Raw genomic sequence first — 26,167 nt, forward strand, 5'->3', positions numbered from 1 at the left:
TGGCTTTTCACAAAAATATGGCACTCAAAGACATTTTGAGCGCCACTTATTGGCGAAGCAATTCGGTGTTCGCTTCACACTACCTGAGGGAGGTGAAAGCAACATACGAAAATTGCTACTTGCTCGGACCATACGTCGCTGCAGACACTGTTTTGGGGGCAGGAGGTAGCACTCATCCTATCCTTTAATGGTTAGGTTAGTTTTTAACTTGTGTTTATGGTTGTGGGGTTGACCGCCTGGGGCGGATCTCCCTTCCATTAGCTTAGTCTTAGTGGGATACTTTGGTAGGCTATGCCAGATGGTTTTGTTTTACTTCGTTGCCCTCATTGTATGGTCAATGGTCTAGTCACGTCGTGGTCTCGCCCCTGTTGACAGATCATCTGGAGTGCACCAGCTATGTAGGTCTCTACCTCGCTGGCAACTCTAGTAGCACAAGCAGACTTACGTGGCAGTAACCACGAAGCCAGCTATGCTAACAGGTAAGGAACCAAGATATCAATTATCTGCATATATATGTTTCCTAAAATCTTCTATTCTGTCTACTCCCACCACCAAAGGTGGGATTCAGCTATATATATATCTGACAGGTAAGTTTCATGAACAAAATGATATTGTAATGATACAATTAAGTTTGTTCATACTTACCTGGCAGATATATATAATCATTGTTCATACTTACCTGGCAGATATATATAATCAAGTACCCACCCACCTCCCCTCAGGAGACAGTGGAAATAAAATTATGAATAGAAAATGGGAATGGTTCCTGATACCCGCCTCCCAGCGGCGGGAATGGGTACTAACCACCTGACTCCCACTGCGTGTGTCGTAAGTGTTTAAAATTCTGTCGGACTCGGAAAAATACAGCTATATATATATATCTGCCAGGTAAGTATGAACAAACTTAATTGTATCATTACAATATCATTTTCACATGCATGGCTAGACCTACATTAATTCAAGCATATTATAAGTTCAGTAGTACCTCGAGATACGAAAGGCTCAACTTATGAAAAACTCGAGATACAAAAGCCAATGCGAAAAATTTTACTGCTCTACATACGAAAAGTTTTCAAGATACGAAAGGTTTCTGAAAGTCTGAGATTCGCCCGGATAACAATTTTGAAACTCGCGCCGCGCGCCGCCATCTTAGTACTAGTAGACTCGCCACCATCCTCCTGCTCTCCCATTGGTTCCTGATGCTAGTCACGACCATGAAATCCTTCTCTCCTATTGGACAGCATCCCTCCCATCATGCATCTTATACGTATACGTGGTGGCCTACCTATCTCGGCCTCTTCATACCAACATCTCTATCGTACGCACACGGCATTCGTTCGGTCCAACGATTTCGTTTAGTAACGTAAATTCGTTAGTGATTTCGTTGCAGTATACTATTATCGTGTTGTGCGGAAACTTTATTGTGTTACTTGTACGTAAATTACGTACAAGATAACGTAGTTATGGGTCCCAAGAAAGTTGAAATTCACGGAAAGAAGCGCATGCTCTCTTTGGAGACAAAGATGGAGATCATCAAGAAGTACGAAGCTGGTATGCAATTGAGTTTGATTGCAAAGGAATACAGCCGTAATCCGTCGACAATAGGCACCATCCTTAAACAGAAGGATGCCATCAAAGCAGCTATACCGTCGAAGGGCATCACTATTTTGTCCAGCAAGAGGACCCACATGCACGACGAGATGGAACGGCAGCTCCTCGTCTGGATAAAAGACAAAGAAATCGCTGGCGATATGGTAACAGAGACAGCAATCGCCCACAAGGCCAGCGCTATTTTCGGCGATTTGATTGCGCAGGCGGAAGACGACGGAGAGGAAGGGACTTCAACGCAAACCCCAGAGTTCAAGGCTTCGCATGGCTGGTTCGAGAAATTTCGTAAACGAACTGGCATCCATTCGGTGGTGCGTCATGGGGAGGCTGCCAGCTCGGACACGAAAGCGGCCAAAGCATTTAAGAAGACTTTCGATGAGATGATGACCAAGGAAGGCTACAGTTCTCAGCAAGTCTTCAATTGTGATGAGACTGACCTTTTTTGGAAAAAAATGCCTCGTCGGACGTACATCACGGAGGAAGAGAAGAAGATACCTGGGCATAAGCCTATGAAAGACAGGCTTACGCTCGCACTCTGTTCAAACCCCAGTGGGGATTGCAAGGTGAAGCCCCTACTGGTGTATCATTCCGAGACTCCTCGAGCCTTCAAGGCCCACAAAGTGCTGAAGGAGAAGCTTCCAGTGATGTGGAGGGCTAATGCAAAAGCCTGGGTAACGAGGCTTTTGTTCACGGAGTGGGTAAATCTGTGTTTCGGCCCGAAAGTGAAGAAATTTTTGGAAGAGAAGCGCCTCCCCCTGAAATGTCTGCTGGTGTTGGACAATGCCCCTCCCCACCCTCCTGGCCTCGAAGAAGATATCCTAGCGGAGTATTCCTTCGTCAAGATTCTTTTTCTTCCGCCCAACACCACCCCTCTCCTCCAGCCCATGGACCAGCAAGTGATAGCGAACTTTAAGAAGCTGTACACGAAACATCTTTTCAAGAGATGTTTTGACATCACCGATACCACAAACCTCACCTTGCGTCAATTTTGGAAGGAGCATTTCGACATCGTCATTTGCATCCGACTCATCGACCAAGCTTGGCAGGAGGTTTCGAGGCGAACCTTGAATTCCTCGTGGAGGAAACTCTGGCCTGATGCCGTATCTGCCCAAGACTTCGAGGGATTCGACGTGGGCGAAGCTGGTGCTGCAGAGTCAGAAACAGTTGACGATCCCCAAACTGTTTTGGAACCAGATCTTGACAAGATCGTTGCACTCAGCAAGTCCATGGGGCTGGTCGTCGACGAGGACGACATCAACGACCTTCTCGAGGAGCACCAAGAGGAGCTTACGACGGATGACCTGAAGGAGTTGGAGGCCATGCAACATAACGTCGTTCAAGAGGAGTTCTCTAGCAGCGGCGAGGAAGAGGAGGAGGACCCTATGACAACGGCAGAAATTAAGGATGTTCTAGGCGCTTTTCATAAAGTGCAATCGTTTATCGAAAAAAGACACCCCGAAAAGGCTCACACAGGTCGTATGCTTGCGCAGTTCGATGACATTTGCCTGAGTCGTTTCAGGAACATTGTGAAAAGTAGGCAGAAGCAATCTTCCTTGGATTGTTATTTTTTAAAGAGGCCTTCAGCATTAGCAGGAGTAAGCAAAAAGGAAGAACCAAGTGATAAAAAACAAAGTTGAAAGCAAAAAGGAAGAACCAAGTGATGAAAAACAGAACGTTGAAAGTGGTGATGAAGTTGAAATTAAAAAAAAAAAAAAAAAAAAAAGCCTACATAAAAGTAAAAAAAAAGTTAACAATAAAAAAAAGAAAGAAAAAAATTTAATTTTGAGATTTTTGTAAGTTAAGTGTTACAGTTTTGTTAATGTGTTTCGTAACTTTTAGTTTTATAGTTTTCCTTAAATTTTTTGTGTGTTTTCGTAAAGTTAAGTGTACGTACGTACGTTATCTGCCGTTTGTCGTCGTCCTCCTCTGCCGCCACTTTCGGAGATAGCCTCACTCGAAAGGTAAGCTTCCACATTTTACGTTACAGTAATAATATTTCTTGTACACTAATATTCACTTTATTTGCAGGTTTTGCATTTTTATTCTTAATTTAGGTATTGAATGGTCCAAACTGTTGTAGTATTTCATTGTTTATAGGTCAATTTAGCTTTATTATAAAATTTACTGGGGTGTTTTTGGAGGGCTTGGAACGGATTAGCCATTTTACATGTAAAATGTGGTCCAAGATACGAAAAACTCACGATACGAAAGGCGCCTCGGAACGGATTAATTTCGTATCTCGAGGTACTACTGTAGCTGAAAGGATAAGGAATATAAAAGGTGACTTTATAGTTTTAAGTATTTTAGATATTTGTTTTTTATGAATAGGACTTACCTGTCAGTTATATATATATAGCTATATGTAGTCTCTATCGGTCCGGCAGATTTTTCAAAATTCACGGCAACCGCCGAGTGGTAGGTGTTCGGTTAGGTGGTTAACAACCCTTACAGGGTGGTACTTGGAATCATTCCCGTTTTCTGTTCCTCAGATCATCTCTGCTGGTTGGACTGACAACATCGTTGCTAGTCCTCCGTCAGGTTTTTCGCTCACTTCCCTGTGTCGCTGTATTTCTACTGATAATTGATGACGTATTCTGTGGATTGGCAATCGCTTTTGTGGCTTATTCTTTGGATTATTCTTTTGATTGTTCTTTGGTTAAGATGTCTCAGAAACATTTTCGAGTGTGTGTGAATGAGGAATGTAAGGTGAGATTGCCGAAAGCTTAGGTGGATCTTCACATTGTTTGTTTGGGGTGCAGGGGGTTTGAATGTGCTCTAGATGAAAGATGTAAAGAATGCGAGGTTTTGGATGAAAAGCAATGGATGGAGATGAAACGTTATGTGCGTAGATTAGAATTAGATAAAGTAAGGAGGGCTTCTAAATCTAAATCTTGGTCTGTGAGTGATGTTAGTATAGACCTTTCTTATAATCCCTCAACCCCTTTAGAAGTAGAACCTGCTCCTGAGACAGGACCTGTAGCTACTTAGGATGACCCTCAGTACGTCAGGATGGCGGCTGAGATGAAGGACCTTAAGGGACAACTTGCAGCCTTGAAGGAAGGTAAGAGTGCAGGTGAAATTAGTGATAGTGCTTGTGAAAGTGCAGTGGAGGTGCAGAGGTTTCTGCAGTGGGTAATAAGGAACGGAGTTCCTCTGCCTTTCGGGACTACAAACAGCACCGTTCGCGCGATGAGAGGAAGTTACGTCACTCTTCGCCCAGGGAACCACCCCTCTCTCGGCACCGTGAAGTTCCTGGCTCTGTTCAGACATCTTCTCCCGACTCTCGACGCCGCGATACGCCAAGCTCTTGTCGCCTCGCCTCTCCATCCTCTAGACGTAAGGAATTTTCTTCCTCTCGCCGAGATAGTGATTCTTTCACTCGACACGACGACGCCTTCAGGTCTCCACGCTGGGAAGACATCAGCTCTCGTTCCCGACAGACCGGCACTCGACAAGACGGTCCTAACACTAGACGACAGGACGTATCCAACTCTTTACGTTAGGACGCATCCAGCTCTCGACGTCAGGACGCAACCAGCTCTCGGCGGCATGACGCATCCAGCTCTCGACATCAGGATGCATCCAGCCCTCGACGTCAGGACGCATGCAGCTCTCGACGGAAGGACGCATTCAGTGCCCTACAGCAGGACGCATCCAGCACTCGACGCAAGGACGCATCCAGCTCCCGACATCAGGACGCATCCAGCACTCAACACAAGGACGCATCAAGTGCTTGACTCCAGGATTTACCCGTCTCTCGGCGCCAGGACGCATTTGCCTCCCGTCGTCAGGAGGCTTCCATTTCGCGACGCCAGGATGCATCCGGCGATCGGCGTTACTCCCCTGACGCAGGTGTGCATCAGGAAGAGATTGATACGTGTGCACACAGGAATTTGGATGAACAAGAAACCTCTGACTTAGTTCCTTCAACTCAAAGGGATAAGAAGTTGGAAGGAATTCTGGATTTAGAAGAGATATCAGAGGACGAAGATAAACCTGCTAGTGCGGCTGCGGACTATAAGGTTCTCTCTTGCTCCCTCCTTGAGCTGTATGGAGAGGAGTTTAAACCGGCTGCCCCTCGTTCTCCTCAGTCGCAGTTTATTAGGAAGGAATCGCAGAAGCAGTCATCCTTCATCAAGATGAAGCTGTCGATTTCAGCAAAGAAGGCTCTGGCAAGGATCGAGGACTGGCTTAAAGAACGTAGGCAAGCAGTGAAGTCCACCTTCTTGTTTCCTCCAGCTAAGCTTGCCTCTAAGGCGGGAATGTGGTATGAGACTGGAGAAGCTCTTGGCCTGGGAGTACCTGCCTCCTCCCAGGGGGACTTCTCCGGAATTGTAGACTCTTCTAGGAGACATGCCCTCAATTCTGCTAAGGTGATATGGTCCATGACGGAACTAGACCACCTCATCAAAGGAATATTTAGGTCTTTCGAGGTGTTCAGCTTCTTAGACTGGGCTCTTGGTGCTCTGTCCAGGAAAGCAGAACCCATATAAGCCACAGGAATGGAAGACCTAACCAGTATTATGGCCTGTATGGATAAGGCTCTTGGAGATGGAGCAAACGAGATGGCTTCCCTGTTTACTGCGGGGGTTCTGAAGAAGAGGGCTCTGCTATGCTCCTTCGTGACCAAAGGGGTTACAGTCACAGAACTCCTATATGCCCCTCTCTCTGAACATCTGTTTCCTCAGTCTCTGGTCAGGGACATTACCCATTCTCTAACGCAGAAGGCTACACAAGATCTTCTGACGCGCTCCACAAGGAAGGGTCTACCGGGGAATCCGTCATCTTCAAAGAAGGAGGAGAAGAAGGTTCTGCAGCCCTTTCGAGGTAGAGCTCCAACTAGGACAGACTTCAGAGGAAGAAGACAGGAGACGGGCGGTAGAGCGAACAGGAGGACGTTCGGAGCCCGCGCTAGAAAGTGAAACACAAGTCCTCCAGACAGCAGTCGGAGCAAGGCTGTCATACTTTTGGCAGGCCTGGAAGAAAAGGGGGGTGGACGCCTGGTCCCTCTCAGTCATCAGGGATGGTTACAAGATCCCTCTTTTGAGAAAGCTGCCACTTTCAAGAACTCCAAAAGCCTTAGTGGCTCAATACTCGAACGCTGTGAAACAAGAGGCACTCCTAGATCTAGTAGACCAGATGCTGGAAAAGGGAGCGATAGAACCTGTACTGGAACTAGAATCCCCAGGGTTCTACAATCGCCTGTTTCTAGTACCCAAGGCCTCGGGTGGAGGGAGACCCGTTCTATGTAGATGTCAGCGCACTGAACGTCTTTGTAGAAAAGACCAAGTTTACCATGGAGACGACTCAGTCTGTGCTGGCAGCGGTCCGTCCAGGGGACTGGATGGTGTCTCTGGACTTGCAAGACGCCTACTTTCATATCCCCATCCACTAGACTTCAAGGAAGTTCCTAAGATTCGTAGTTCAGAACAGGTGCTTCCAGTTCAAAGCCCTTTGTTTCGGCCTCAGCACAGCCCCTCAAGTTTTCACCAGAGTAATGTCAAACGTGGCTGGATGGCTTCATCAGGAGGGGATAAGAGTATCCCTATACCTGGACGACTGGTTGATAAGGTCACAATCGAATAGCAGGTGTCTGGAGGACTTGCTCAAGACGTTCCTGATGACCCAGGAGCTGGGTCTCATCATTAACAAGGAGAAGTCCCAGATCGAGCCGAGTCAGACTATTCTTTATTTGGGGATAGTTCTGGACTCGGCTCTTTTTCGGGCTTTTCCCTCCCAAGAGAGGCAAAACAAGTGCCTCGAGAAGGTGCAGGAATTCCTGGGGAGAGAGAAGTGCTTGGCGAGGGAATGGATGAGTTTGCTGGGCACCCTCTCCTCACTCGAGCAGTTTGTCTCCCTGGGAAGGTTGCATCTCAGACCTCTGCAACACTTCCTTTCAAGAGTCTGGGACAGGAAGAATCAGGAGGACGCCTTTCCCTTTCCCATTCCAGTGGAGATCAAGGAACATCTGAGTTGGTGGCTGGAGCCATCGAAGTTGGGGGAAGGAATCTCCCTGTTCAAGAAGAACCCAGACCTAGTGTTGTTCTCAGACGCTTCGGAGTCAGGTTGGGGAGCAACACAGGGGAGTGGGACAGAAAGAATGGCAAATCAACAGGAAAGAGTTGATGGCCATTCTGTTAGGATTAAAAGCCTTCAAAGATTCTGTCTTGGGGAGAGTAGTAGAAGTCAATTCGGACAACACCACAGCCCTGGCGTACATCAAAAAGCAAGGAGGGACTCATTCTCTGTCCCTGTATGAAACAGCAAGAGAGCTCCTTCTGTGGGCAAAGGAGAATGGAGTAGATCTTTTAACAAGATTTGTGTAGGGACAGAAGAATGTAAGAGAAGACATTCTCAGCAGGAAAGGGCAAGTTCTGCCCACAGAATGGACCCTTAACCTTGAAGTTTGCCAGGAACTGTGGAAATTATGGGGGAGGCCTTCGATAGATCTCTTCGCCTCCAACGAGAACAAGAGAATCCTCAACTACTGCTCCCTAGTCCCGGACAGGGAAGCAATAGCAGTGGACGCCTTCTTGATGGACTGGACAGGGATGGACACTTATGCGTTCCCTCCTTTCAAGATTATCAATCTTGTCATCAAGAAATTCGCTCTCCTCGAGACAGGGAGAATGACCCTGATAGCTCCATTCTGGCCAGCAAGAGAGTGGTTCACAGAGGTAGTGGAGATGCTAGTGGACTTTCCAAGAAGCCTTTCTCCAAGTCCAAAGCTTCTCAAACAACCCCACTTCGAGAGGTATCATCAAAACCCCCTCGCTCTACAACTGACTGCCTTCAGACTACTGAGAAGCTTGCCAGAGCGAGAGGCTTTTCAGCGCAAGCTGCTGCGAGAGCGATCGCAAGAGCGAGGAGGGTATCTTCACAGAGAGTCTACCAATCGAAGTGGGAGGTCTTTAGATCGTGGTGTAAGCGACACAAAGTGTCCTCAACCTCTGCCTCTGTGAGTCAGATAGCTGATTTTCTCTTGTTCCTCAGGCAAGACTCTAAGCTGGCCGTATCCACCATAAAAGGATACAGAAGTATGCTTTCGGCCGTCTTTTGGCACAGAGGCATGGATTTATCACAAGATACAGACTTGAAGGATCTCTTAAAAGTCGTTTGAAACTACTAAGCAGACACTAAGGCCTCTGGCTTGGAATTTGGATGTGGTTTTGAAGTTCTTATGCGGCAGGAAGTTCAAGCCCATCTCGCAAGCAACCCTTAGAGACTTGACTAAGAAAACACTATTCCTGATGGCTCTTGCCACAGCAAAAAGGGTCGGCGAGATTCAGGCAATGGAGAAGCAGATAGGCTTCAATCAAGACGGAGCACTATGTGCATTAAGGCTCGACTTCCTCACTAAGAATGAGAACCCATCCAAACCCTGGCCGAGGACGTTTGAGGTTCCTAACCTCACAAATTTAGTGGGTCAAGAGGAGGAGAGACTCCTCTGCTCAGTTAGAGCCCTCAGGGCATATTTATCACGTACAAAGAATTTTAAGAGGATCATCCAGTGCTTTATGGTGTTCTGTTAAGGATCCTCAAAGGCCCCTCTCGAAGAATGGGTTATCATTCTTCTTGAGGGAGACGATAAGAGAAGCTCACCTCTTATGTGAGGAGGAGAACTTCGGTCTCTTAAAAGTGAAGGTCCACGAGGTGAGGGCCATTTCAACGTCACTGGCATATCAGAAGAAAATGTCAGTTAAACAAATAATGGACTCAACATTTTGGAGAAGCAACTCTGTATTTGCTTCTCATTACCTCAGAGAGGTAAGAGTCGATTACGAGAAGTGTTACACTTTGGGCCCATACGTAGCTACGTCTTCGTTATTGGGTAAAGGAGTTACTACCTCCCCTAAACCTTAACTATAGTATGGTATGTCTGTACTTGGGTTTGTGTTTTTTATGGTTGTCTGAGGAATTGACTGGTTGGAACAGCACCCTCAGTCTAGCTATATACGTAGGTAAGATATCTAGTCTGCAAGGCTAGGTGGTTGGGTTGAGTAAGGTTACAGATAATTAAAAGGGAAATAGGTAGTGCAGAAGTCTAGTCACGTTGTTGGTCTCGCCCCGTTTGACAGACTCGAGTGAGTTGTTTCAGCATAACAGGTCTCCTCCTGGCTGGCGCTCCTAAGGGAAAGCGACTCAATAGGCAGGGACCTTTGAAGTCAGCGACCTTAGCAGGTAAGGAATCAAGGTGATTACCTACGACTTTTAGTTGTTTCCCAACGATGTTAGCTGCCTTTCACCCACCTCCAAATGTGTGAATCAGCTATATATATATAACTGCCAGTTAAGTCCTATTCATTAAAATGAAGTATTTATGATAAAACAAAGTTTTGTGAATACTTACCTGGCAGTTATATATATATTTTAAGACCCACCCATCTCCCCTCAGGAGACAGGTTGGGCAAGAGATGATCTGAGGAACAGAAAACGGGAATGATTCCAAGTACCACCCTGTAAGGGTTGTTAACCACCTAACCGAACACCTACCACTCGGCGGTTGCTGCGAGTTTTGAAAAATCTGCCGGACCGATAGAGACTATAGCTATATATATATAACTGCCAGGTAAGTATTCATAAAACTTTGTTTTATCATAAATACTTCATTTTACAATAAAAACCTAATGCTGTAATCAGGGGTTGTTCTTTGAAGCTGCAACAATCGTACAGGGTGTATGTAGCATCAGTGTGTGCAAATATTTTGGGGAATGAAAGATGAAGTAATTTTGAGCAAAAAATATTTATAAACATGCATTTTAAGGCTTCATTTGTCAGTGGGGGGAATTTTAAAATAACAGTTATCATTAGCCAATGTTAATTAAATATCTCCCACTAAAATGTATTATTTAGGTTTTGAAGAAAAAAATGCATGCATCATTGAATGTTTCCCTCACTGTCCGTGGTATTCACTGGACACTGATAAAAAACAAAATAAAAAAGTAAGCCTAACTGAATCTCACATCCATCAAAGGTAAGTTTGCTTATTCATTAGACACCTATCAAAGATTTCAGGTGTCTTTTTAAGAATCTATCCCTCTCCATCTAAAGTATTTGTCAGACAGCAGTCACCAGTCTTAGGCATAAACCTATTGTGATGAGGTGCTAAATTTCAAAATTCACAAGTGAATGTTGTTCTGCAACATTTACACCACTGTATTGTCTTACTTTCTTGTGGTGCTTTGAGGAGTTCCACCTCAAGGACTATGTTCTAAACTATGCAGTTCTCTAACAAAATGATTCATCCATGTGTGATTCTCTACAGTGTATTAAGCTTTCTTGATATCGCTCTAACAGGAACTTGCACAGAATGCTGTGCAATAATTGCATCTCACTCAGCAAGGTATGTTTCTTAAAACGATAAATGACACATTGACATTAGATTCCTGCGCACATAACGAAATCGAACGCAATAGAGTGAGGTTGCATGGTTCACATTCTTAGGTTATCATTTTTTTTTTATCTTTGATAACATTTTGTGAGTTTCCATTGTTTTCTGTAAAATTTAGCAAATAGAATCATTCAACTACCTTCACCTTAATATTAAAATGATTATGTAAGGATTATGTTAATGTGATACTACTAGTGATAGGTGTCTCCTATCTACTTAGTACACAATGTATGTCAGTGGTTGTGATATGACACTTTTTATCACTTCGTTTCGATCGTGTCAATTTTGCCTTATGGAAAATAGTTTTACACAATAACATAACATGATGTTTTTAATGTCATTACAAAAGATTTCCTCCATCTTCGAAAAGAAAAATAGATTAATAAGGCATGAGTCATGTGTCAGGCAGGTGAACGAAAAATTATGAATCTCGGCCACGACTTGTTTGAGCAGGTGTACAATCCACTGTGTTTATGGGAGGATGGAAAGATGTACGTACATAAATTAATATACAAAACATGAATGAAGTTATGATACATATAGCTGGAATATCAGGTACTACACTTCCACTCGCAAGAGCTAACGACCTGTCTGTTTGTTGTTTGAATAAATTAGCAAGTTTGTAGACGCAGCCTCTTACTCATGCCTTCTCTACATTGGTGACCATGGAGATGACCACCCCAGCCAACCCCAACGATGCCAGTCTCTCCAGCGACACCGCCGCTTCCATGTGTCTGCCTCCATTAACACCCCAGGGCAAAGACAATCTTCCTATTGAAGAAAATTACTACCTTAGCACACAAAGCAGATGCCATCCTCAAATTCCTGCCACACAACATTTTCGAGCAAGTCGCAGGATGTTTGTACTAAGACTGATGCATTTAACGTAATATTATTATGAATGGAAATATATGTACAAATAATGCGTGACATCATCTGTGTTTCTTGTAGGCTTGCTTGGCATGTTTTGTCAGAGATGCTTGGTGTCAGGAGATCAGCCAGCCAGGTGAGATGAACATTGTGTTTGTTTGTATGGGACCCTACAAAGTCATTTGCTCTTCATTTACTGGAATACTGTTCTCAGTTATGGATGTCTGCTTCTGCCAGATTTCTCTCTTTTTTTTTTTTTTTTTTTTTTTTTTTTTTTTTTTTTTTTTTTTTTTTTTTATATATATAATAATATATATATATATATAGTGGTCTTGTCAATTTTTCATAAGTTGTATTTCAACACCAACGTGGAATCAGAGGAATTGGTTTCTGGTGATTAGAAATTAATTTCTGGATACAATGTGGTTTGGATCCCACAATAAGTTGTAGGTCCCATTGCTAGGTAAGCAATTGGTTCCTAGCCATGTAAAAATATCTAATCCGAGAGCTGTTAATCAGCTCAGTGGTCTGGTTAAACTAAGATATGCTTAACTTGTGTTTTAATAGAGATCTCTCACATTCTCAGTTGATCCTGATCCCTTTTCCTGCTGAGAGCAGACAAATTTGCTGAACAGCATCAGCAATACATATGCAGTATATGTGCCTTGCTGTTGAACTTATCAGTTCTAGAGGTCCTTTATTCCACACACTGTTGGACTGTGGAACAGTTCCCTGAGGATTTCGCACAATTGGAACTTCAAAAGTTCTTGCATAAATGCAGTGTATTAGTACCACTACCACCTTAATAGTATTCTCCTTGCATTTTAATATATTTTATATATTTTTTTTTCTTTTTTAATAAGTGGAGTCTTTTCTTTCCATAATTCCCCTTACCTCTTATTTCTTTCTAATGAACACCATATTCTTTGGAAGTTGAATTTTTAAGTCAATGGCCCCTATGGGCTTGTTCCATGTGAATAAGGTTCATCTTCTTAATAATAATATAAAACTATTGCAGATCCTTGATAGACATCAATGTACATATAACCAAGAATATACTGTTCTCATATATCAGAAATTTGTTTTTGTACATATACAGTGTATTTTACATTTATTGGACGTAAGAAATTTAGTTGTATTTATTGTGTTTGTATCTCATCCAGTGTCTTTAAATGTATGTTTATTTATAACTGACAAGTAACAAAATGTAAGAAACAAAGTAAACACTGCACAGAATTTGGTGCCAACCCTAAGAGTATTTATTACAAGAGTGAGAAAGATTTTTGGTGAATGATACTTACTTTAAACATTTTCTTTAATAACTGCATAATTTTTCTCATCTTCCTTTTTGTTTCTTAGTTTTAAAGATGTGTGGTAATTCCATTTACTTTGCCCTAATTTCACATGGAAATTTCTCATATACTGTACAGCACTAGCCTATACGTAGTATATATATGATTCCCATGAACTAATTTTCTTTGTATATATTTATTATATCTGTAAAACAGTCAAAATACATTAAATACAGTACATGTTGAAAATATATTAAATACCATATATGTTGAGATGAAGTTTGAGGTTACAAAATCAATGGTCTAACCCATTATCTGATTGTTTGTCCAGGTTTAAGTTATGCACGAGTCATTTGGCTGCTTTTATTTTACTTTTTGTTTCACTTTTGTTAGATGGTGCTGTAAACATTTGTATAATATTTATATTTACTTTACCAACATTTACTTACTTTAAATGTAGTATATAATGGTGTCAACATTTTTACCTCCAGAGGAAATGCGCAGGAGGTGATTTTAAGGATATTACCCAAAGAATTTGATGAGAACCACCTTTTTGGAAACCAACAGGAGGAATTTGAATGTGATGATTTGTTGGTAGGTTGCCCCTGTTTTCATTATTTCAGTCACACTAAGGACTGCTGGTCACATGGCATTTTTGCATGCTCAGTTTGTTCTTGCCACTTTGAAAGTAGTGTCTTACATTTTTATTGTAAATAAAGCAAAAGAGCAGTACAAAATGTGTTAATTTAAAGTAATAGTCATTACTCAACCAATAATGTCCCTTCCTTTTTCAGTCTAGGCCCATTAGATCATTAAAAACTCAGTGATGAAGTCCCTTTGCACTTTTATTCCTCTTTTATGGGTATTTTGTTTTGCTTGTGGTTTATATAAAAATTTTGGCCTCTTAATTACTGTTGCTGCTAGCAACAAGACATGCATCATTGGTCTTTTTTTCTATCCCAGAAATTTGTATCCTGGTAAATGCATATATTTTACCTTAGATATATTTGCATTCTTAAATTTCTCTACCAATAATTTCAATTTTACAATAAGTATATACTGTAACATTATAATTACAGGCAACCCTCGGTTATCGGTGGGATTGGTTATTGGTGTTTTGGCTTTATGGCACTTGTCTAATCCAATACTTCTGTATATTCATAACTGAGGTTTAGGTTTACCCTGCTAGGTTTTGCAGCGCTGTTGTCTAGTTATCGGTAGCTTAAGCGCCGTGAGACCACCATAAAATACAAACATAACAAATATGCATCTTTCCCTTGGATCTTTTAAAAAGTTATGCTCAACTTTACTGTATCCAGTAACACTGTTTTGGTTTGGAAAAATTAGCTGAGGGGGAGATAAGTTTATTTTGCTGTATTTAACTCAATTCAGAGCAATTTTCTTGCTTCTAGTTAGCATCAATAAATCGCAAGAAACTCTTATTATTATGGGAAAAGGTTTTTTTATACATTCAACTTCCCTGGCAGATATATACTTAGCTATAGACTCCGTCGTCCCCGACAGAAATTCGAATTTCGCGGCAGGTGATCTACCGCCCACTGCCGCTGGGTGGCAGGAATAGGAACCATCCCATTTTCTAAGACAGATTTTCTCTGTCGCCAGTGACCACAACATCGTTGTTGTTACCTCCTGACTTGATTTTCGTATTTCATCGCCGTTGATCTTCTGGACTGTCTTTTTGGTGATGTATTTGGATCTATGGTTTGGCATACGCTTTTGTGGAACGTTTTTTAGATTTTGGCTTCGGATTTTGCTCAAAAATGTCTGATTCTAGCTGCGAAGTTAGAAGATGTGTGAATGAGGGTTGTTTGGTGAGGCTACCGAAAGTGTCGTTAGATCCTCGCAAGGTATGCAAGAAGTGTAGGGGGTATGAATGCACTTGAAATAACACTTGTGATGAATGTGTGAATATGGATGAGGAAGGATGGAAGACCCTAGATTCCTACTTAAGGAAACTAGAGAGAGATAGGGTTAGAAAGGCTGTCTCTAGAAGCATGAGTAGATCTCGCTCTAACGAGCCAGTTAGTATAACTAACCCCCAATTAATTGCTTCCTCACATGCAGTATCAACCTCTCCCGTAGCAGATGTTGCAAGTTCTGCTGCAGAGATTGCAAATCTGAAGACCGCATTAAGGAGGATGGAGCTTGAAATGCAAGCTCTTAAAGGTAAGACTGTGGAAAGTGACATAAGTGTCCCCAGTGTAGTGGAGGGTGCGTCTGATCGGCTCTGTCTCGCTCCCAGACCTAGACCTCTTCCAAGCTCCCAGGCCCAGAGGAGAAGGAATGTCGACAGTCGTACGGAGGTTACGGAGAATCCCCACCGGTCAGGCGTCCCCTCGGCAGAATCTGTAGCGTCCCAGACTGCCAAGGATTGCCATTGGAAGGGCATCCTAAAAGAGTGCTTTTCGTCATCCGATTCGTCTCCTCGAAGAACTGTCGCGTCCGATCAAGAGGAGTTGGAAAGTTCCTACGCTGGACTCGAGCCCGGAACGTTTCCCGGACGATTCTCCCTACGAGAGGAAAAGAGCCAAGAGGACAATATCTCGATCTCCTACGCCTTCCAGAGCGCATTCTCCTATTCATGAGAAAGAAAAGGAAGAAACCGCGATGGATATCCTACTTAAAATGCAGGAACAGATTTCCTCATTAGTAGGAGTATTGAGAAAAGACCTTCCGAGGAGAAAGGACGATTTTCTTCCTGTTAAGAGATCTCGTCCGACGGGCGTTCCGGACTCCAGACTCCTCTCCTCTACTCCTCATCCGATTACAGAGATAAATAAGGAAAGGCGTGGGACGCCAGATACGGACAAAGAAGAAGAGTGTCCGAGTCGGACAGAACCACCCAGGCGCTCGGCGCCAGAATTGGACGACTCGGACAGGAAAAAGTGTCCTACGCGGACGGCGCCAACCAGACACCATTCGCCAGACGCGGACAGCCCGGACAGGCAGATGTGTCCTATGCGGACAACTATGACCAAACGCCTCGTGCCGATTGCAGACAACCTGGACAAGGCGGACAGCCTGGATAGGACAAAACGTCGTGCGCAGGCAACTCCGTCCGGGCGCCAGGCGCCAGAAGCGGACAAGACGGACAGGCAAAAGTGTCGTACTGGAATGACACCAGCCAAGCGCCAAGTTCCATATGTGGACAGCTCGGACAGACGACACTGTCCGAGACGGACAGATACGTCCAAACGCATTGAACGAACCAGACGTTCGGCAACTGTTAAGCACCAAGCGCCAAGATTTTCTTCAAGAGAACCATACGGAGAAATCAACCAGGAAGCGTCTCTTTATGATTTGGACCAGGAGCGGATTTCTCTGGACAGAGACGGAAGACGTCGCACAGGCGGATGTCGTCCTGTTCACGATATGTCCGTTTCTGGTGGAAACCTGCCGCAAGCACAACTGTCTCCTGATAAGAATGCAAGACGTCGCACAGGCAACCGTCATTCTTGTCAGGAGGACTTAGGTGATGATCGGGTTTTTTCTCAGGATCGGCAATCGCCGGACAGGGACACAAGATGTGGCACAGGCGGCCATCGCCCTTGTCGGGAGGGAGCTGATCCTGCAAAGAGCCCTTCACCTTGCGAGAAGAGACGTTCTCCCTCTGCTAATAATGATTCTCCGGTGGAACTTGTATTGGAAGATGTCTCTGACACCGAAGATCAAAAAGGGGCTGGACTATCGGACTACAAAGCGTTGGCAGCGCTTTTGCTTCAAGAATTTGGAGATTCTTTGAGTCCTGCCGCTCCTCCGTCTCCTCGGTCGCTGTTCACGAGCGCTAAAACCTCAAAGTCGTCCTCCTTCTTGAAGATGAGGCCGACAGTTTCCATGAAGAAGGCTTTGCAGTCTTTTGGAAATTGGCTTAACTCCAAGAAGGAGGCGGGAAAGACTGTCTTTACCTGCCCTCCCTCCAGACTTTCTGGGAGGAGGGGTATCTGGTATGAGACAGGCGAAGCAATGGGACTCGCCCTCCCAGCTTCTGCAGAGGCAGATTTTTCAACTCTGGTGGACGTGTCGAGGAGACAGTCTCTATCTTCAGCCAAGACAACTTGGGGGGGGAATATCTGAAATGGACCATCTCCTCAAGGGATTGTTCCATGTCTTGGAAGTTTTCAACTTTCTGGACTGGTCCCTTGGGGTGATGGCCAAGAGGACACAAGACAATGAACAACTGAGCCCCAATGTCCTTAATAGTATTTTGACTTGTATGGACAAGGCAGTGCAAAACGGATCGGGAGAAGTGGCCTCCCTTTTCGGGGCGGGAATACTTAAGAAGAGAACTGTATTCAGTTCTTTTCTTACGAAAGCTGTCTCTCTGGTACAGAGGTCGTCCCTTCTGTACGCTCCTCTGTCTAACCAGCTTTTCCCTTCTCAGTTAGTGAGAGACATTTCTCACTCACTTACTGAGAAGGCGACACAAGATCTGCTGGTTCAGTCAACCAAAAGGCCGAGGACAGCTGTTCCTGCCACGAAGAGGGAGACACGGAACCCAAAGCCGCCCTTTCGAGGGAGTTCGTCTTCTAGGTCCTCCTTTAAGAAGAGAGGAGCAGAAAGAAGAGGTAGGTCTTCTGCCTTTAGACCTACCAAGAAAAGCAAGTGAACCTCAAGTCCTCCAAACACCAGTAGGCGCCAGACTTCTGAACTTTGCAGAAGAATGGGCGTCGAGAGGGGCGGACAACTGGTCCCTCTCAATAGTGAGGAGAGGATATCTCATCCCCTTCAGAGACAGGCCTCCCTTGACGTCTACTCCAAGGGAACTGTCGGCGAAGTACGCGGACCCTGTCAAAAGGAAGACCCTTCTTCAACTAGTAGAACAAATGTTGGACAAGGAGGCCATAGAATTAGTACAGGATCCACACTCTCAGGGCTTTTACAATCGACTGTTCCTTTTACCAAAAGCCTCGGGAGGGTGGAGACCTGTCCTGGATGTGAGCGCACTGAACCGATTCATAGAGAAACAGAAGTTCTTTATGGAAACCTCCAACTCGGTTCTGGCGGCTCTGCGTCCAGGAGATTGGATGGCCTCCTTGGATCTACAAGACGCATATTTTCACGTCCCTCTGCATCCGTCATCGAGGAAATATCTACGTTTCATGATGCAGGGAAGGGTCTTTCAATTCAGGGCTATGTGCTTCGGCCTGTCTACGGCTCCTCAAGTGTTCACCAGCCTGATGAGGAACGTAGCACGGTGGCTTCATCTGGAGGGGGTGAACATATCCCTCTATCTGGACGACTGGCTAATAAGGGCCAAATCAAAACAACAATGTTTGGAGGACTTGGAAACGACTTTGAATCTCGTTCGCTCACTCGGACTGCTCGTGAACCTCGAGAAGTCTCAGATGATCCCCAGTCAGGACATTGTCTATCTGGGGATTCAGATGGATTCTCGGGGTTTTCGAGCATTTCCATCGCAAGACAGAATTGCTCGAGGCTTGGAGAAAGTCTCAACCTTCTTAGGGAAAGAACGAAGCTCAGCGAGGGAATGGTTAAGTCTTCTGGGCACCCTTTCGTCGCTGGAGCAGTTAGTTTCCCTAGGGAGGCTCAATCTGAGACCTCTGCAATTTTACCTGCAAAGAATGTGGGACAGAAAGAAAGGGGAATTTCATACAATGAACTTACCTGTCAGATATATACATAGCTAAGACTCCGTCGTCCCCGACAGAAATTCAAATTTCGCGCCACTCGCTACCGGTAGGTCAGGTGATCTACCTGCCTGCCCTGGGCGGCAGGACTAGGAACCATCCCCGTTTTCTATCATATTTTCTCTGTCGCCGGTGGTATCAACATTGTTGTTACTACCTCTTGACTGGAATTCGCTTTTCAAGACTTTATTGATCATCTTTATTGGATTTCTTGGTGACGTACTGGATCGTTGTTTTGGCATTCGCTACTGTGGACTGGATTTGGACTTGCTTTTGATTTTTCTATTAGAATGTCTGATTCAAGTGTTAGTGTGAGAGTGTGTGTGAATGTAGGCTGCAAGGTGAGGATACCGAAGGCTTCGGTTGATCCTCACACTGTATGTCGTAAATGTAGGGGGTTTGACTGTTCTTTGGCTAACACCTGTATTGAGTGTGAAAAGTTGAATGCTAATGAATGGAAGACTCTAACTTCTACTTGAAGAAGTAGAGAGGGATAGGATTAGACGAGCTGCACAAAAGAGTGTGAGTACAAGGCCTATTGAGCCTTTTCCTGAGTCTAACTCTCCTTGTATTAATGAATATGATTCTCCCTATGTATCTGAATCTTCACAGGCTTTGCATTCGGATTCGGCTTCTGAAATCGCCAATCTGAAGGCTACTCTTCGTAAAATGAAGACAAAGATGGCGGCCATGCAAGGTAAGGCTAGTGATTGTGAATTACTAAGTGAAGTGAGTGTTCCCAGTGTTGTGGAGGGGGCGTCTGACCGTCCCTGCGATGCTCCCAGGCCTAGACCTCTTCCAAACTCACATACCCAGAGGAGTAGGAAAGTCGAAAGTCGTACGGAGGTTGTGGGGAATTCCCAACGGTCAGGCGTCCCTTCAGCAGGTTCTGTTTCGTTACAGTCTGCTCAGGACCGCTCAAATAGAAGCGTCCTACGAGATTGTTTCTCGTCGTCCGGTTCTCCTTCACCTAACGAGGGTGGAAGGACTCGGATCTTTCTAGGCCACTGAAAGGCATTGGAGGAAAGAGTGCGCGTTCGACTCGAGCCCGGAGCGCTTCTCGGAGGAGGATCCTTCTTCTATCAAGAAGGCTAAGCTGGTTTCGACGCCTCCTAGAGATGTATTTGATGATCGCACTTCTTCGAGTTCTCCTGCTTCTTCTTTTGAAGAGGACGCTGGGGTGGCTTCAAGAGGATTTTGCTGGCAGTTCAAGAGCAGATTGCCTCTTTGGTGGGAGTTCTTTCAAGGGATCCCCCTCGCAAGAAAGACGCTAGACTTCCTATTAAGAAGTCTCGTCTTCTTTCTCCAGCTAGACGTGAAGCGTCCGCCAGACATAGGACGTCTTCCAGGCAAGAAGAGGCGTTCAAACGTCAGGATCTTTCCGAGCGAGTTGCTCGAGATCAGGATACGATCAGGCCTGAGGCACCAGCCAGGCGCGAGGCGCCAGTTAGGCGTGAGGAGCCAGCCAAGCGCGAGGCGCCAGCCAAGCGCGAGGCGCCAGCCAAACGCGAGGCTCCAGCCAAGCGCGAAGTTTCAGCCAGGCGCGAGGCACCAGCCAGGCGCGAGGAGTTGCGTGAGGCGCCAGACAAGCGCGAGACGTCAGCCAGGCGCGAGATGCCAGCCAAGCTACACGCTCCAGCCAAGCGTGAAGCGCCAGCCAGGCGCGAGGCGCCAGACAAGCGCGAGGGCGCCAGACAAGAAGCGAGGAGCTTTTCAGGCGCGAGAAGTCAAGCAGACGCGAGACTTCTTTTAGATGTGAGAGAGAGTCGGTTCACTCGATGAGCCCCCCCTCCTAGTAGGAAGTTTGTCTCCAGGTAGAGAGAGAACGGGATGAAGATCCTCTCGTTTTGCAGGCCGATTCTCCACAAGGTGTAGAAGGAGATTCGGAAGAAGAGGGAGACGGTAGAGAAGGAGTCTCGAACTATTAAAGTTTCTGACTGACCTTCTTTACGAGAATACGGAGATTCTTTAACTCCTGCCGCTCCTCCTTCGCCTCGATCACTATTTTCGAGTGCGATTGTGCCTAAGTCTTCGTCGGTCTTGAAGATGAGACCTACGATCTCTATGAAGAGAGCGCTTCAGTCCTTAGACAAATGGATGTTGTCTAAGAAGGATCTGGGCAGAACTACTTCTGTATGCCTCCAGCCATACTTTCTGGCAAGAGAGGTTTCTGGTACCGAACTGGGGAGAACATGGGCCTTTCTCTCCCAGCGGCAGCCGAAGCAGACTTCTCAACCTTGGTTGACTCGTCAAGGAGACACGCTTTGAATGGAGCTTGCGTGTCTTGGGCTATTTCGGAGACGGATCATCTCCTCAAGGGACTCTTCCATATTTTGGAAGTGTTTAATTTCCTAGACTGGTCCCTTGGGGTGATGTCTAAGAAAGCTCATGACTCGGATGGTCTTGACCCAGAAGTAATTCTCAGTATTCTTGCTTGTATTGACAAGGCGGTACAAGACGGGATCGGGAGAAATTCCTCTCTCTTTTCGGAGCAGTACTCCTTAAGAAGAGGAGTATTTTTAGTTCATTCCTAACGAAGGCGGTTTCTCCCTCACAGAGAGCAGCCCTAGTTTTCGCTCCCATGTCTGACTTCCTGTTTCCTTCTCAGTTAGTGAAGGATATTTCTCGATCACTGACTGAGAAGGCGACTCAGGATCTTCTCCTGCAAACTGCAAGGAAGAAGAGACCTCTTGTTTCTGTAGACAAGAAAGGACCGACTTCTACGGTTCAGCCCTTTCGAGGAGGGTCCTCTCTCCAGAAGCTACCTCTAAGAGAAGAGGTCTTGAGAGGAGATGTAAGGCTCCTTCCGTCCCTTTAAAGAAAGGGAAGTGAGACAGACAGCCTCCAAACACCAGTGGGGGCCAGGCCTTCTCGAATTTGCAGAAGCCGCCTGGTTCACTCATAAACTCAGACGCCTCTTCCATGTCCATAATCAGGAAGGGATATCTTATCCCCTTCCAAGACAGTCCTCCACTAACGACCATTCCGCGGGAACTGTCAGCCAGATACAGGGACCCTGTACTGAGGGATACTCTTCGTCTGATGGTGAATCAAATGTGGGACAAAAGAGCTATAGAACTGGTTCTAGAGCAAAACTCTCCGGGGTTTTACAATCGGCTTTTCCTGGTTGCGAAAGCCTCGGGGGGCTGGAGACCAGTTCTAGATGTCAGCGCTCTGAACAAGTTCGTTCGAAAGGAGAAGTTCTCTATGGAGACTTCGGCCTCAGTCCTTGCGGCTTTACGTCAAGGAGATTGGATGGTGTCGCTGGATCTCCAGGACGCCTATTTTCATGTCCCGATTCACCCTTCGTCGAAGAAGTACCTCCGTTTCATGACGGGGGGAAGGATCTTTCAGTTCAGGGCCTTGTGTTTCGGCCTATCCACAGCGCCTCAGGTCTTCACAAGCCTGATGAAGAATGTGGCGAGGTTTCTTCACCTCAAAGGCGTCAACATCTTCTCTATATTGGACGATTGGCTCATCAGGGCCAGAACAGAGAGACAGTGTTTGGAGGACCTTTCTTTGACCCTAGACCTGATAAAGGCGTTGGGACTACTCGTGAACCTCGAGAAGTCACAGCTGATTTCCCAGACAGAACTTTGGTCTATCTGGGGATTCAGATGGATTCTCGGTTTCGAGTATTTCCTTCGCAAGAGAGAATCGTGAGAGGGCTTGGAAAAAGTCTCTCTCTTCTTAGGGAAAGAACGACTTCGGCGAGGGAATGGTTAATCCTACTAGGCACCCTTTCCTCGCTCGAACAGTTCTTTTCCTCTAGGAAGACTACATCTTCGCCCTCTTCAGTTTTTCCTAAAGAGATCGTGGAACTGGAAGACGGGACTTCTCTCCGACAGTTTTCTCCTTCCAAGGGAAATGAAACCACACCTGCAATGGTGGTTGTCCCCTCTAAAAGAGAACAAGGGAATTTCTCTGGAAGTTCCGAACCCAAACCGAGTGTTGTTTTCCGACGCATCGGAGAAGGGTTGGGGAGCAACACTAGGACCGAGAGAAGTGTCAGGCACCTGGAAGACAGCACAGGTGTCCTGGCACATAAATTGCAAAGAACTTCTAGCAGTTCACTTAGCGCTAAAGTTCTTCGAACCCTTTGTGACGAACAGTGTGGTCCAAGTGAATGTGGACAACACTACAGCCCTGTCCTACATTCGGAAGCAGGGAGGAACGCACTCCGTGTCGCTTACGAGATAGCAAGAGATCTGCTAATTTGGGCCTCACAAGAAACATCGCTCTCCTAACAAGATTTGTTCAGGGGACGAGAAACATCAGGGCGGACAGACTGAGCAGGAGAAGCCAGGTCCTTCACACAGAATGGACTCTTCATTCAGAGGTGTGGTCAGAGTCTTTGGATCTTTGGGGCACTCCTCACGTAGATCTGTTCGCCACATTCCTTTCCAAAAGGCTGGAAGTCTTTTGTTCAGTGGTGGAAGACCCAAGAGCTCTCGTGGTCGACGCCTTCCTGCTGGAACTGGTCTCATGTGGACGTGTACGCTTTCCTTTTCCCCCTTTCAAAATCCTGGGACAAGTGTTGAGAAAGTTCGTAGCGTCCAACGGGACAAGGATGACCCTGATAGCCCCGTTTTGGCCAGCACAAGATTGGTTTGCAGAGGTGCTGGAGTGGACAGTAGACTTCCCAAGATCCCTTCCAAAAAGGATGGATCTTCTCAGACAGCCACACTTCGAGAGGTTTCATCAAAACCTCCGCTCTCGCTTCTGACTGCCTTTCGACTATCGAAAGACTTGTCAGAGCGAGGGGGTTTTCTCGTGAAGCTGCAAGCGCTATCGCTAGAGCCCGCAGAGCTTCCACTAGACGAGTCTATCAGTCGAAGTGGAGGTATTCAGAAGGTGGTGCAAGTCTAAGAAGTTGTCCTCCTCCAGTACCTCTATAACCGAAATCGCCGATTTCCTGTTGTTCTTGAGAGAGGTCTCTCATTTGTCTGTATCGACAATCAAAGGATACAGGAGCATGCTGTCGGCAGTATTTAGAAACAGAGGCCTAGACATTGCTGACAATAAGATCTGCACGACTTGATTAGATCGTTTGAAACGACAAAATCGAAGGAACTAACTCCACCCAGCTGGAACCTGGACGTAGTTCTCAAGTTCCTTTCGTCGGACAGATTTGAGCCTCCCACGTAGCTTCGTTCAGGGATTTAACAAGAAAATGCTTGTTTCTCCTATCTTTGGCGACAGCCAAAAAGAGTTGGCGACTTCATGCCCTAGAAGATGAAGTCGGCTTTAACAAAGACTCACTCGGCCTTTTGCTCGTTTAGAACTCTGTTTCTAGCGAAGAATGAAAATCCATCGAATCCCTGGCCCAAGAGATTCGAGATCAAAGGCTTATCGAGTCTAGTAGGGAGAGAAACAGAGAGGTCTCTTTGCCCGGTAAGAGCCTTGAAGTTCTGTTCTTACAAAGACAAGAAACAAATGGGAGGCTCTAGACAAAGTCTTTGGTGTTCGATTAAGGACCCCACATAAGAATCATGTCGAAGAACGCATTAGCTTTTCTTCATTAGGAGCGTCATTAAACGGATGCTCACAAGTTCTGTCCTGACGACTCTTTTCCGCTTTTAAGAGTAAAAGCCCATGAAGTTAGAGCAGTGGCGACGTCTCTCTCTTTTCAGAAGAATATGTCATTAAAGAAAATCATTGACACGACATATTGGAGGTGCAATTCAGTTTTTGCATCTCACTATGCTTAAAGAACGTTCGCGTGACCTACGAGAAATGTTTTTCTCTGGGACCTTTTGTATCGGCGGATACAATACTGGGTACGGGAGCAAACACCAATCCTTAAATTTGTACATACCTTCTACTAGATATGTTCTAGATTCCTGCTGACAAAGAGGGCTTGGTGCTGCACTGGCGGCCAGTCACTGTTGTTCAGTAAGGAACTCTGGTGATATCTTTTAGGGGAGTATTTAAAAAAATTTTTTTTTTTTTGAGAATTTTTGTATAAATGAGTTTTTCGTTTCGAGTTATGGGTTGTTTGTTATGAGTTCGGGGATAAACTCAGAGCAATTCTATATACTAACATGGTGGTTAGGATCAGGTGGTCGGGATTGGTTATGCTCCTTCACAAGGTGTGTTGTCATAGAAGTGGTCCAGTACCCATTGACAAAGTCCTTTTAGGCTCTGCCGAGTAAGCGGTTCTTATACCCATCGACAGACCCACAAGAACTCTAGCCATAGATCTAATATCTCGCTAAAGTCTTGAGGTGATGCAGACTACCGGGCTACAGCCACGAAGTCTACCACCTATCAGGTAGGAACCAAGGTTTTTCTTTTATACCTACAACATATGTTGTTTACCTGTCTATTCCATATTAGCTGTCTCTGACCCTCCACCAAAGGGTGGCCCAATCAGCTATGTATATATCTACAGGTAAGTTCATTGTATGAAAATGATATTGTTATAATACTAATAAAGTTTTTCATACATACTTACCTGGCAGATATTATAGATTAATGGCCCACCCAGCCTCCCCGCAGGAGACAGGTGGAAGAGAGAAATATGATAGAAAACGGGGAGGTTCCTAGTCCTGCCGCCCAGGGCAGGCAGGTAGATCACCTGACCTACCGGTAGCGAGTGGCGCGAAATTTGAATTTCTGTCGGGGACGATGGAGTCTTAGCTATGTATATATCTGCCAGGTAAGTATGTATGAAACTTTATTGTATTATAACAATATCATCTTTCGGATCAGTTTCCCATTCTACAAGAAATAAAATCACACCTGAGGTGGTGGTTAACCCCGCTTCAGAAGAACGAAGGTATATCCCTTGCGATTCGGAACCCTCTCCTAGTGTTGTTTTCCGACGCCTCGGAAACGGGATGGGGAGCAACTCTAGGAAAGAAGGAAGTGTCAGGAACCTGGACAGGAGAGCAGGTGTCCTGGCATATAAATGTAAAGGAACTTAAGGCAGTTTCTAGCCTTGAAGAACTTCGAGTCGGAGGTCAGAGGCATGGTAGTCCAGGTAAATTCGGACAATACCACGGCTCTGGCTTACATCCGAAAACAGGGGGGGACTCACTCGCTCACACTATACAAGATAACGAGAGACCTCTTGATATGGGCAGAGGAACGAGGCATTGTACTGTTGACGAGGTTTGGTGACAAGGAACCAAAAATGTCCAGAGGCAGACAGACTCAGCAGGAAGAACCAGGTCCTTCCAACAGAGTGGGAGGACCCTCCACTCCGAAGTCTGCCGAAGCTCTGGTCTCTGGGCTGGGGGAAGCCTCAGATAGACCTGTTCGCCACGTTCCTCTCCAGAAGGATGGAAAACTTTTGCTCCATTGTCGAAGATCCCAGAGCAATAGCAATAGAT

General features: G+C 45.4%; 1 protein-coding gene across 3 annotated transcripts in view; it reads left to right on the forward strand.

Moving 5' to 3' along the window:
* Positions 1 to 26,167, forward strand: part of LOC135219422 (uncharacterized) — a 286,479-nt gene that overhangs the window by 133,313 nt on the left and 126,999 nt on the right. For all 3 annotated transcript variants that reach the window (XM_064256193.1, XM_064256191.1, XM_064256192.1), the window contains exon 3: positions 13,653 to 13,755. In XM_064256193.1, the coding sequence (XP_064112263.1) occupies positions 13,653 to 13,755 (103 nt within the window). The remainder of the gene's footprint in view (positions 1 to 13,652; positions 13,756 to 26,167) is intronic.

The sequence above is a fragment of the Macrobrachium nipponense genome, chromosome 1 (genome assembly GCF_015104395.2).
Source record: "Macrobrachium nipponense isolate FS-2020 chromosome 1, ASM1510439v2, whole genome shotgun sequence".
Lineage (NCBI taxonomy): Eukaryota > Metazoa > Arthropoda > Malacostraca > Decapoda > Palaemonidae > Macrobrachium > Macrobrachium nipponense.